This window comes from Mesitornis unicolor, unplaced genomic scaffold, assembly GCF_000695765.1.
Source record: "Mesitornis unicolor isolate BGI_N332 unplaced genomic scaffold, ASM69576v1 scaffold25673, whole genome shotgun sequence".
Lineage (NCBI taxonomy): Eukaryota > Metazoa > Chordata > Aves > Mesitornithiformes > Mesitornithidae > Mesitornis > Mesitornis unicolor.
Genome location: NW_010175814.1, coordinates 14,425 through 27,769, shown reverse-complemented (window position 1 = coordinate 27,769; position 13,345 = coordinate 14,425). Strand labels below are relative to the sequence as shown.

Genomic DNA, 13,345 nt, shown 5'->3' with positions numbered 1-13,345 from the left:
AAAAAATTATCTGAATGACAATATGAAACTCGTAAACCATAATGGAAAGAGATCGAATGTCTTACAACATCAAGGAATGTTGTGTTGTGTGCCATGCACTGTTAAATGTTGCTCTAGCTTTGGTTGCCTTATGCTGCATGATCTTATTTGTGCTTTAGTCAGTCTGTGGCAAATTCAGGACTTGGAAACATTATTTAGATTTTTAGTCTTTGGTCTTAATGTATTTCATTTAGTCTTCTGACACGAATTAAATTTTGTTGTTAAATTAGTTACAAACATCAGATTACTGAACTGCTATTTCATAAGTGGAAAATAATCTCTGTTTTCTTGCAGTAGAAATGAAGTTTATTGAAATGATTAAGCTTTCTTTGCTGTCTGTAACTTTAATTGAAACTCCTTGCACTTATGTTTCAGGCAGAACTGGAGAATAAACTGCAACAGCAGTCTATTTTATCAGCACAGGAACTTAAAGCAGAGAAAGTCAAGCTAGGAGACTTGCAGAAGACCTATGAAAAACATAAGGAAAACATGGAGAAGCTGCAGCTGGACCTTTATGGGAAAGAATCTGAGCTGCTGGCAACCAGGCAAGACCTTAAGGTACTTACAGTAATTTTAATCTCATGTGTGACTTAGTAGATCTGATTATATACATTTTGAAGGCCAAGAAAGAGTGCAAGAACTGTACAGGGGGAACAAAGTTCTTCTGCTATGTATAGAATTTAGTGCTGTTCCATCCTTTCCCCTGGGACAAAAGATACTTTGAAACTAATTAAAAGCCAAGGGTATTTGTAGCTTACCTGAACTACCCTTCCATTTGTGTAGCAGCAAAGTGAAAGATTATTTATTTTTGTATTCTTTTAAGAGTTAATTTTTTGTGTTGCTTTTTCTTGTTTTATATTGTAACTTTCAACTAATTGAAACAGCATAGTTAATTAGGGCAAAGTCTCTGCCAGCAGGTGAGTAACTGCTATATTTTAGATGATTTAACTAGAATTTTAGTTGTTGATCTTCTTCCTTGTCCTTGCTTCTTCTGCGTCTTCCTGGCTGATTGTTGACATTCAGAGATGTCAAACTAATAGAAACAGGAGGTTTAGGGACATTCCTGGAATACAAGTATCTCAACTTAATGTTTTTGCTATTCCTAAGCTGATTTTGTGTGATTTGCTATTAGAGTGTAGCCCCTACAAATAGCTATTGCTAGGAGTTGAGCGAGTCAGCAAAGGTGTTTTTTGTACCTTTTTTTTGCTCCCCACCCCTCCTTCATGTCAGTGCTAAGCCAACGCTCCAGTCAGTCTCAGGACTTTCTGTGCTGCAGAGACTGGCTGTCTGCTGGCAGCATGTGTGGCTTTAGCAGTTTTCACCTCAGATGAATCTCACTACAGCTTTCTTGGCGTCTGTCTGGCACTGTTGTTCTAGGCTCTTCCGAAGTTTATGGAGAGAAATAGGCACTTTAGGTGGACTGATCATCTGATCCATTTTAGATGTCAGCTTCTCTTTGCTTCATTATGTATAAAGGGGGTCATTGGTGACTGCTTAGATTTCAGAGCTCCCTTTCACCTGTTTTTGTGGCCGTTTCAGATAGGCTCATGTGAGCTCTGGAGCCCTAGCCCAGCTCCAGTTTCTGGGTTATTTTAAGAAAAAGAGAAATAGCTCCTTTACGTATAGGCTGCTGGAGTTTTATTAATCATTTTCCTCCTCTATAGCATTAGATTACCTGCTGCATTTCCCTGCAGGTTTCAGAAGCTTTACTTACCAGTATTTCTTGGTTGAATCACTGTGTAAAAGTATGAACAACTTTAGCATGATTAAAGATGGTTTTAATATAACTCTTTCTTAGGGTTAGTTACCATAGCACACATGTATCTGTGTGAGTTAATTTCCTGCAATACATTTAGAACAACATTTGATAATGCAATGATGTGTAAAAGCATTGGGTGTGCTCAATAACTGTTTTTTTTAAAATACACTTTTCACTTAAGCGTCACTTGTTGCAAAAATAGCTCTGAATAAGTATTATACCATTTCGATGACCTCTAGTTCTGGCAAGTATAAAATAGGACAGTAGTCGTCCCATGTGCTTTTAAATCTGAATGGGAATGGTAGCAAGGGAGAGAGAGAACATCCATGCAAAAAGGGTAAAATAAGGTGATGACAATGGAAAAACAAGGTTTTCAAGATGAGCAGTTAGGGAACTTAATTTATAATGTAGGTCACTGTGAAGCCTAGAGAGCCTGAGGAAGATTAGGTCCTCACTACCGAAGTGATGCACCAGCTTGGAGGCTGTTTGCTTGATTTAAATTATTTTTCTTTTGAAAGATACATATATTAATTAAGATTCATGAGATCTGCTTGCCACCATGTTTTCTGTAAAATGTAGAAGAGGAAAAAGGTGCTGAGCAGATCTTTAATCACCGATGTGCTGCCTCATTGCAATGCTAACCTAAAGAAGCAGTGATAACTTGTCTTAGAAGACTGCAAAGGAAAAAGTGTATTCAGAAAGCTTCAGCATGATAATGCCAGTCTTGAGACCTGAATTTCAAAATACCACTCAGGTCAGAAGAACTTTATGGTAGAGTTTTACAGTCCAGTTCAAAGTCAGGTGACTGGATTATGTTTCACCTAATATAAGTAGGTAAGTTGAGCCAAAGCTATGGATTTTAGTTAAAGTTTGGAACCAAAGCTGGTGGGTGGTCTGAGGTTCAGGTTGGTCTTATTAGCAGGCAGTAGTTTTTTAAAACTTGTATGTAAGGTGAGATTTGATGTCTTTCAGTGCAGGATTTTTAGTAGAGATGTGAATACCCTGCATAGCTGTGTTGAGTCGGCACAGTTTGAAGCCTGGTGGTGTCCAGGACATGCATGGGCCGGGCCGTATCATGAGATCCTAGCAATGCTAAGTTTTCTTTAGTTAAAAATATTATAAGGGAAAGCTTAAATATTCCCACATGGTATGGCACCACGCTATTGGTGAGGCCAAGGTTTCAGGCGTGGGGATAAATCATAAAAGGCCATACAGGACATGGGTGGTGTGAGTAGGGTGGTAGGTCTGATTCCTGGGAGAGGATGGCAGGAGTTGGGCCATACACAGAGCACCATCTGCTGGCTTCTGCTCGGAATATCACTACTGGAATGGCTGGCTTGGCTCTGCTGGGAGACTGAGGTGTGACTGGAAAGTGAGCAAATGCTTCGTGGAGTTTTGCAGTTGGAGACACAGCACTGCCTGAGGGAGACGCAGAGCGGGCAATTGCTTACTGGAGCTTGGTCAGCAGGGCTGAAGAGCAAAAGGCCCTCTTAAAATGCTGTTTGTTGAATCAGTGACAGAAGGTCCTAGCTGTGCAGCTGTAGCTGTATGCAAACTTGGTGAAATGTTCACAGAGGAGAAGTGAGAAGTGTTGCAATAAATTTGGAAGTGAAATTGCAGTTATAATTTTGTGGCTAGTACTTGCTGCAAATTTACTTTGTTTTGAAAATGCACTGTCCATAACAGTGGACACTAAACTCATACATTTTCTGTCTGTGACAGGAAAAAGAAATTGGGCAGGATCTGAGTGCTTATAAAAGCTATAAATTCTGATTTAAAAAAGAAAAAAGATTGTAACAAAAAAAGAATGTCATTAAATATTTTGCCTGTATGTATATGTATATATACACAGATACACAAATACATATATGAATGTATATACAATATATAAACATTTTTGCATATGTAGCCACACAAAAATATTTAAAGTTTTTTTTTGTGGAAAAGGCAATTTTTTAATAGAAGAGTTAATAAAAATGCAGAACTGTTATTTTTGCCTTGATTTTAAGTTAGAGCAAACATACTTTGTGTGAATCCTGCTCTCCTGAGTTCTGCCAAGTATCCTTCAGTCTTGGCATTTGTCCATTTCATAGTCAGTCCTGGTTTCCTCTGTGTTCTCCAAAGAATGTTTCTTTGCCTCCAGTACTGGCATTGCTGTTGGTGTATCTGCAGTGGACGTTCTGGGATAATATTTATGCTGCCAAACCTCAGGTCTATAAGTCAGGAGCCTAAGCTGCCTACAGTCAACTTTACCCTGCTTCTTAGCAAGTGAAGAGAGATCAGGTTCAGCATCTGTGAATAATTTTACATCCCTCCTTGAGGGCTGGAATTAGGGAGGGAAGAAGATGGGACAGAAAGACTAAAATGCTCATTTATGCACCTCACTTAGACAGAATGAATCCAACTCCTAACACTCAGCTTGTTCTGCTGTTGACATTATTATTTGCACTGCAACGGCCCAAGTTGTATAGAATCAGACTGTGATACCTTATTATCTTTTATTTACTTAAACTCTATACTAGGCATCCTAATATCTGTTTTTATTTTTAAAAAACGACTACAGATTGCCGCCTTCTGTGCGTACCTTTTCCATGCATTCAGTTTTGTCTGCTATCCTAAAGAGCAGTTGGATGATTGGAGGTGTCTTCTTGCGAGAACACCTATCCTATTCTGGGAGCAATTGCTAAAGTGAATGGTAATTAAATAAGGTAAATGGCATCAGATGGCTACAGAGTGGACTTTATGTTAAAGGTGTGAGCTCCTCAGCAGTGTAAAAGAATCAGGCTGAATTGCAGTCTCTGTGGAGACTAAGCCAGGAGCAAGGTTAATAACTGGAACATTTAACCATATGCTAAAAGATTTCTGTTCATTTTGAAAGGGTGCTGCAAAGGACTTTTGAGCAAAGCAGAAAGAAATACATAAATAGATATAAAGTGCATTTACTGTTAAATTAATATTGAATGGTTTCCCAGTTAAGGTAGGTAGCATGATTATTAATCACAGCACTGTTAAGAGACACTTGATGTAAGCTATAGTATACTAAATTGTAGGCAAAATTCCAAGTCTCTTATGTTAGAAACTACTGAATTCCAGAAACATTGCATAAACCAGTGCAGAGTACTCTGAATGCTGGCTCCCCTTAAAAGAACATTTACATTGTCTTAGCCTAAATACAGACACAATGAGATAATGTATCCAATGTAGACACTTTGCAGGGAGGACATTGAGAGAGGCATATCACCTAGGTGAGACTTGAAAGCTTTTGGCTGTCACTATACACTTCACAGCCAGATTTCTTCATCCTGTGCTAGCAAATTGGATGCAACCACATTTCTTCTACTGGAAATGAATTTGAATAAAAGCTATGTCTTTGTTATGCTTTTTTCTAAAACTGCAGAGACTATTGGGTTTCCCTGTGAAGATGTTCTGTGAGGATGCTACACTTCCCATCCTTTCTCATTGTTAGGAAAATATGGTACTACACAGCCCACAGAGGAGCAGAGAGGGATAATTTTGGTTTCTGAAAGACTCTGCTGCAAGTTTGAAATAGCAAATGCACCCCCTATTTTACTTAAAGCATTTTCTGAGTTAACACCTTGCAAAGTGTTAACTAGTAAACTCTGATAGCTCGGAAAGCAAATGAAATAATTCATCTGCAGATTAATTTTAAAAGCTAGTCTGAGATTTGGAGAGCCACTGGGGTTGTTGAAAATGCTACTGAAGCAGCGGTGTTTTATTATTGGTGTTTCAAACTAAGCTTGACTCTGCAGACAAAACACTTCAGACATTACAAGGAAGGATTAGGAGGCATCAGAAATCAATTTGGTTTTAAGTCAGCATGGGAAGTGTGAAAGCATGTGCATAATTAAGTGAAGTTAAAGTTGTGCTTTTATTGTTCCTTTTAAAATCACTAACCTTCGACAAGAGTTTTGATTAGGATTTAAGTAAAAGCTACTAAAATAATTTAGTGTATCTTGAAAGAATTTAAATCCTTCCTGATGCACTGAAGGTAAGAGATTTATCACTAATAATAAATCTCATCTCACATTCTGTATCACAGAATAAAAAATTTCCATAAAATACCAATATTTTGGTGGAGTGAAGGATGAGTTTGTATTTTTATTTCTCATTGGTTCTTTGTGAAAGAAGATGCTTCTAAGTGAAGCTAGTCCTTGCCTAAGCTGAAGGCTTAAAAAAACCCCTCCAGACTGCTAACACAAGAAGGACCCCAAAATTTAACTTTGCTGTGACAAAATAGAATGAGCCTAGGGTGCAAATTTGAGGTTGTTTCTTGAGGTTTTGTGACCTGTTGTAGACAGAGAAATCCAAATTCTTTTTCTAGGTAATGGAGAAAGTTGGAGGCAAATTAAAATACAATCTGTAGTAGATTCTGAATGGAAGTTTAATTTTTGTGATTAAAATGCTGATGCAGCTGAGACTGTGAAATGTTTTGTCCTGATATTAGCGTTTTTAGGTTGTACATTTCATTTTAGGATTTTCAAAAAATTTCGTGATTGTCCTAGTACTAGCTTTATTGAGTCATTGGTAAAAAATAGCATTGAATGACTTTTGAATTCACAGTATAGCTTCACTGCCTCATAAGTAACAGCTGTCTGGAGTTATAGAGGAGTTGATTGCCCAGAGAATAAATTTGTGTGAGCAAATTCAAGTCCATTCTCTTTATCAGTCACCTTTCATTCTCTGTCCTTGCGTATGGTTTCACCTTTTCTCTGTGGAAGGGTGCAAACTGGAATATGCACAGTAAGGTATTGCTGCTGGAAATGGTACTGGGGTAGTTCTTTTTACTTCGGGTATGTTCATAACCTAGAAGTTTCCCTAACTATGCTTTGTCAACATTTGAAGCTAAATGTTGCATGCTTGATAACAAGTTTTCCATGTGGAAAACTTTGTAAGAGACTGTTGACTATCTGAAGCTCTTGTACTGGCAGATAATTTGCAGAGCTCTCTTTGTAATTAGTCCACAGAAGAAAAACTTGCTCTGGCTCAAGAAGAATTAGTTTCCAGCAGAAATCGACTTGCCAGCAATAATCAGCAGATTCAGGAGCTGAAGAAAGCAAAGTCTATGCTGGAGCAGGATGCATCAAAGAAGGAGCAGCAGCTCGGTGAGAAGACCAAAATGTTACAGGATCTTCAGAATGACAGGGTAGGTGCCTCTGTCTTTTGAAATGTTCACACTGACACATCCACCCTGTGCAGACACCCTTTAATAATATCTGTTACATCTCTAAAAGAAGCTTATTTTGAGGGCATAACACTGTTGTAGTCCATAGCAATGGCAGTTTTACTGAACCTCTGGTGCAGATTTTAACAGACAGTTAAAGTGAATTTGGTTTGAAATAGGCTGTTAATTTGTTCTAAGTGGCTAGACATGTGGAACAGCTTTATTAACTTTTAAATCTAATACTGCAAATATGCTGCTAATTGTTTGCACTGTGAACTGTGGATAGAGATATGTGACAGTTGTTTTCCCTTAATTACGAAGCCTCCAAGTAGGTTTTGGGCCCTGAATGTTTTTTGTTTGGTTGGTTGTTTTTTTTTTTTGTGAACTTGGAAGAAGTAACTTTTCTAGCACTTTTTATTTCTCTTCAAGATTTTGAAAGAAAAAGACTTGGCTAATGAAAAATGTAAAACAACAGAGCTCCAGGAAATAAGGAGTAGACTTGAAAAAGAAAATGCCAAGCTGGGTGAAGAGCTTAAAGCCTGCAAGCAAGAGTTTGAGAAGGTATATTGAGACAGACTAGTCTTTATGTGGTTGGTTATCTGATAAGGATGTTGTCTGGCATGGTTTTGCAAAGATGGTTGCTGTAAATATCAGTATTACAGGTAAGGGAACCAAAGCACAGATTTCAATGAGGTTCCTGAGTAATGCTGACTTTGATTAGTGATAATCCTGGAGCACTGGTGCCCAGAGTTCCTGGCCAGGTGGCCTACATAACTTACCTGAGCTTCAAGATGGGGTGTATGTCCTTGCTTTTTTGCCTTTTTAGCTGTAGATTGATGGGGCATACCCTTGCCTGACTATTAGGAGTTATATTTGCATCTGATAAACACAGTTTAAGTTGCCACACAAGTATAAAGGAAGGTACAGTCCCTATATGCTAATGTAAAGAAGGTTATGTGATATCTTATGAGGTTCAGATGTTCTTTTGTTCTCTGCTGTTTAGAAAATGGTTTCTTATTTTTAGATCGAAGTCTGTACTTTGTTTCTATCAAGCAATCTGTGCCCAGTAGTTTCTTGGATTTTGGGGAAAGGTTATTATAATTCTTTTAATTCCTGAAATCTCTATTCTAAAGAAGCAAATTTATAAAGATGTATATAAAATGTGTGCACACCAATGGCAGATTAATATTCATATGAGCAATCAGACTAAACCAGAAATTGTCTCCTAAAGGCATAGACTCTGTTTCCCATCTCCTATCAGGGAATGGATAGATACTCATCTATAGGGCATCCCCCAGTCCTCAGGGTACATTCTCTCACTGCCTTTGGTTTGGTTTTAGCTTGTGATTGAAATTTTGATTTATGGAAAACTGGCAGTGCCTATTAGTCTGGTAGTACCTGCATGCTTGGCTGTGTCATTTTAAGGAAAATGATTCCTATAAATTTAACTAACTGTTCTACTTCAGGATTTTTATGTTTTGTAACAGAAGAACAAGTAAAACTAGTATTTAAACCCAAATGTATCATCCTACTTGCTTAAAACATAGGTTTATTATTTATACATTTAAAGCTAATAGAAACTAGCTTGCTACCATCAGTGTTTAGTTTTTACACTGTCATTGCAATGCTTTGAATCTTATTATTGCAACCAGAGAACAATGTGAAGTAAATTTTAGAACAGACTCTAAAAAATTACAATGGGCATACCTTTTCAAAGAACTGTAGAAAATAATCCAACAGAGCTTCCACTACTTTAATAGAAACACACATTACATTTATTTTTAAAATTGAATGTTGTTCATAATATAGGTATAAGTTTGTATCTTTGATCATGAAAATCACTGATTCTTTGTGCTGTAAAATCATCGTTTCTTCCAGTGATAAAACTTAAAATTATTGCTGTCTTCTCCTTGGGAAGAATTATAGTAGATTTGAATTTAAATAATGTGCACTTTCAATGTTGTTACTATAACTTTGAGCTCTGTGTCCTAACAGGAGGTGGCAAATATGAAGGATGCAAAACAGCTATTGATTCAACAGAAATTAGAGCTGCAGGGCAAAATAGATAATATGAGTTCAGCTCTGGAACAGGAGAAAAAAACCCATCAGGCTGTCAAAGATCAGCTGAAAAAGAGAGAAGAGGAGCTGAAGAAAGAATGTGCTGAAATTGAAGCTAAGCTGGTTAGTACGTTAGGGAGTATAAGACTGTCGTTTTTTGAACATGCCTTTCTATTCTTTCAGAGACAGAGAGGAAGCAAAAATTTGACTTTAGTGTCACATAACATTAATTTTTTAATGACAAGGTCAGAAATCCTTGAGGCATTTAATGGTGTAGGAAAACGTAGGGATGTCAGCCTTGTCTAATAGAATTTGTTAATTAAAAGTAATGATTCTAGTACAGTAGGGTTCTTTCCTTCAATTAAATGTAGAGAATAGGGGAAGACTACTTGGAAGGTTGCTTTTCATTGTTCCATTGTTTTTTTTAGCACACAGAACAAGAAAAGAAAGAAGAAGAAAAGCGGAAACATGAGGAAAAGGAGACCAAGCTCACCATGCAGGTCACAGCTCTCAATGAAAACCTGGCCACCATGAAGAAAGAGTGGCAAAGCAGTCAGAGGCGAGTGAGCGAGCTGGAGAAACAGACGGATGATTTGCGGGGGGACATTGCTGTCCTAGAAGCAACAGTGCAGAATAATCAGGATGAGAGAAGAGCGTTGCTGGAGAGGTGAGCTGTGGTCATGACCATGTGGAAGCATAGTTTGGGAAATGGATAGCCTCACATCAAAAACTTGTTTCAGTTGATTCAGGATTCTCTATGCATACTTAATTTAAGTCTGTCTTTGTTCCTAGTGCCTGGGCTGTGAGTGCAGTTTCCAGAGTGCAGCCTTCTGTTGTCCCTGCCAAAGCACAGAAAAGGTTGTTGGGAACAAACTTTGCTCTCTGTGGGCTTTGACAGGGTGACCATTTTGTATAAAATCAGGGAGGCTTATCAGGACTTATCACCAAAGCCACAGCTCCATGCTCTGTGCTTGAAGATTTATGCCCATCCATAAGAGCCTTATAAATCCATTGGGCTCCTTTGAACTTTGAGATGGGCTTCTTGTCCCATCTGTGTGAACCTTGCAAGGCCTGGCAGAGAGAGCTTCTTTTTCCCGAGTTAACTATCCTTCTCCATCACTCTGAGGCACCCCTGCCTTCACTCAGAGTAGATGCACTGGTCATCCAGAAGCCTGGAAGAGACTCCTTAGTGCCTGCAGTAATGTAGAGTTTGCTCAGGGACTTCTAGGTATGCCCACTGCTCAATGTTAGGATGTTTTATGTGAAATTGGATTATATAGACCAAGGTTCACACAAGAGGCATATTCTTTCTCCTGAAAACCTGCAGCCTTCTTTTCTCCAGTTCTGCTATTGTCTCTACAATGTATTTAAGACTTAGGTAAGCAGACCACCTTTCCTTCAGGCAGCAGGAGGCACGCAAACCAGTTACCTGAAAGCAGCCATTACAAGGGTAGAAGAAACACCTATGAGACGGGAACTTTCTTCATCCTTATTTTCTGACATGTTTGGTGAAGGCAGAGTGGAAAACTTTTTTCAATACTCTCAAGCTTGTTGAAATTTGGTTTTTGAGCAGTAGACCTTGGGAAAGGATGGGATCAGTTCAAGTGAGATTCTCTTTCTTTGGCAATCCCTTGCCTTGCTGTGCTGAACTCATCCAGTAGCCATTTATGGCTTGGCAGGAAAACACTCTTTGAAATTTGACTTTCAACAGTTAACTGAATTTCAGCTAATGGGAGGTGGCCTTACTAAAAGAAAAAGGTTTATTTTCTGCTCCTTTTCTGCTGCAGCTCGTTCATGAGAGTGTCCTGTTGCAGTTATTGGGGCTTGCTGTTGATGGACTGTATTCAGTACTGTCTATGGTTTTGGGATTAACCCCAGGTATTAATAAACTGCAGCTATTTGGGAGCAATGCCAGATAATCTTAAACTGATTGTTAAAAAAGAACGTTTTTCCAGTCAAGGCATCCAAGAACTTTTCGCAGCAAGGAAATTTTAGGCTGGATTTTCAGAGTAACTTTTCAGTCATAACAGCCTGCCCAAAGGAGGCAGTATACACTACCTCGTATGCTTTGAGCTGACTATCTACTGTTTTTCCTCAGGTGTATAAAAAGTGAGGGAGAAATTGAAAAGCTTCAAGCCAAACTTGTAGAAATGAAGAAAAAGCTGGACAACACTACTGCTGCAATGCAGGAACTTGGCCGAGAAAACCAGTCATTACAGGTATAATTTGAAGCAGTTAAATCTGTTGATTTTCTGTGTGGTAACTTGTGAGAATTTCAAGTTTGCATCAGATTAGTGGTAGGTTTCCTTTCCAGAGTGATTAAGATGTTATGCTTGTGGTGTGTGAAGGCCATATTGCTGTCTGTGGGTTCTTAAACCTGTGCATAGTTTTGACACTTGGAAGATTTTCTCTCTGAACAAATAAAGACTCTAAGTATCATGGCAGAACTGGTGCTTTTATGCAGCACTGGGGAATGTGTGCAGCGAAAAGAGAGGAGATTAGTAGAGATTGGACATGAATTTAAAAAAATGGTTTTTTATATCTTCTGTATAGATCAAACACACACAAGCGCTCAACAGGAAGTGGGCAGAAGACAATGAGGTACAGAACTGTATGGCCTGTGGAAAAGGCTTTTCAGTGACAGTGAGAAGGGTAGGTGTGTTTTACTCTGTGTCTCTGGGGGTTTTCTTTTTCTGTTGTTTTCAAACTCTTAAATGGGATACAAACTTCAGAAAATGGCCTTAATAGTGCTGTGATACTCAGGACATCTCAGAATACAGTTATTGCATGCAGTGCCTTAAATATTTAAAATAAAGTTTGTGGAGCTTACTAAATTCATTCTTTTGCCACTTTAACAGCATCAGCTTATAAACAGTGTTAAAATAGTTCAAACCCCTAAGCAGGCAACCAAAATTACACTGTTGTAAGGGTATTTACAGTAAACTTATCTGTAAGCAGTCTGAACTGTATTTACAGGTATAAAAGGAATGTAAACTTGTTGAAATTAGATATATCTGAAAATATGAGGCATCAGCATGATCGGGTGCTTTGTAACTATTAATTTCTAAACACTGAGTAGACATGGAACAGAAGACACAACTGGATGTGTTTCAGGTCTGTAGTCAGACCTTTGCTGTAAAAACAGCTGTGGTCAGCTAAGATGTTATCGTCCCTCAAGTGCAGGATCTGCCTTTCACCCAGACATTACCGCCCCTACAAGTGACTCGTCAGTGAAGTAGATGAGGGCTATTCATGAGGTTAATTTTTCAGTGCTTCTTGACTGTCCTGCATTATTCGTAGTGATGTCCTTTGAGCAAGGGCTGCTGGATCCTTTGATTGAAGGGTACTTCCCATATGAAAGCAGGTAGCTACGAGAAGAGCATGTTTTATGTGACCAAAACAAGTTCAGGAGGAGAAATACAACAGGAAGATGAACTTCATTGAGTTCACTTTCAAAACTGGCATAGTCTCCTGACTCAGTGAGGCACTTCTGAATATTTTACTCCTATGCCTTATAGAAAGGATTTACTCCTGTACCTTCTCTGTGCTGTGTAACTACTATTTAACAATTCAGACTAACTTCTGAAACATGAGAGTTGACTTGGCGTGATAGTGATCTCTACTGGTGATCGATTCCCTGTCATTGATGTTCAACATATGTATTTCTTCTCTTTCACAGCACCACTGTAGGCAGTGTGGAAATATCTTTTGTGCCGAGTGCTCAGCAAAGAATGCCTTAACTCCTTCTTCTAAGAAGCCTGTCCGAGTCTGTGATACTTGCTTTAATGACTTGCAAGGATAACTGGCTGTCGTGAGTGACAAAGAAATGTTACACTAGAATCTATAATTTCTGTTGATGCACTTCATTCAGCACTCAGACTACTATTCAGTTTGGACAATGATTGTAACACTTGGCAAAATTTAGTATATTTTAAAATGTTTATTGATACCAAGTAAAATTATTGTATTTTTTGTGAGACATGGGCTCAGATCATCCATAGCTTATTACCATTTATCCTGGAAAGAGCTTCTATGTCTAGATTAGAAATACCCAGGTGTTTGTAAATAAAGTTTAAACAGAGGAGTAACAATGTATTTTTTTATCTTTTATTTTTTTGTTCAAGAGAAACAGCTTTTATGTGATATTGCAGTTTATTCTTGTTTCCCTCAAAGAAAAAGGAAGATGCAAAAACTTGTGAGGATTTTATGTATCAAATGTTGCTGTAAAAGCATAAGTAATTGTTGCATTTGATTGCATATCCCATGTTCTTTATAACCCTTTGTGATCTTGTTTTCTTTCGATCTCC

At 38.2% G+C, this 13,345-nt stretch overlaps 1 protein-coding gene across 1 annotated transcript in view; it reads left to right on the top strand.

Annotated features, from left to right (window-relative positions):
* EEA1 (early endosome antigen 1) overlaps positions 1 to 13,126 on the top strand; it is a gene marked incomplete at its 5' end in the record, with an annotated part of 47,214 nt that extends 34,088 nt beyond the window's left edge. Inside the window, 8 exons of the mRNA XM_010181533.1 lie at positions 415 to 597; positions 6,777 to 6,962; positions 7,410 to 7,541; positions 8,976 to 9,161; positions 9,467 to 9,705; positions 11,137 to 11,257; positions 11,592 to 11,690; positions 12,718 to 13,126. Coding sequence (XP_010179835.1) covers positions 415 to 597; positions 6,777 to 6,962; positions 7,410 to 7,541; positions 8,976 to 9,161; positions 9,467 to 9,705; positions 11,137 to 11,257; positions 11,592 to 11,690; positions 12,718 to 12,840 — 1,269 coding nt within the window. The remainder of the gene's footprint in view (positions 1 to 414; positions 598 to 6,776; positions 6,963 to 7,409; positions 7,542 to 8,975; positions 9,162 to 9,466; positions 9,706 to 11,136; positions 11,258 to 11,591; positions 11,691 to 12,717) is intronic.
* Positions 13,127 to 13,345: the final 219 nt, after the last annotated feature.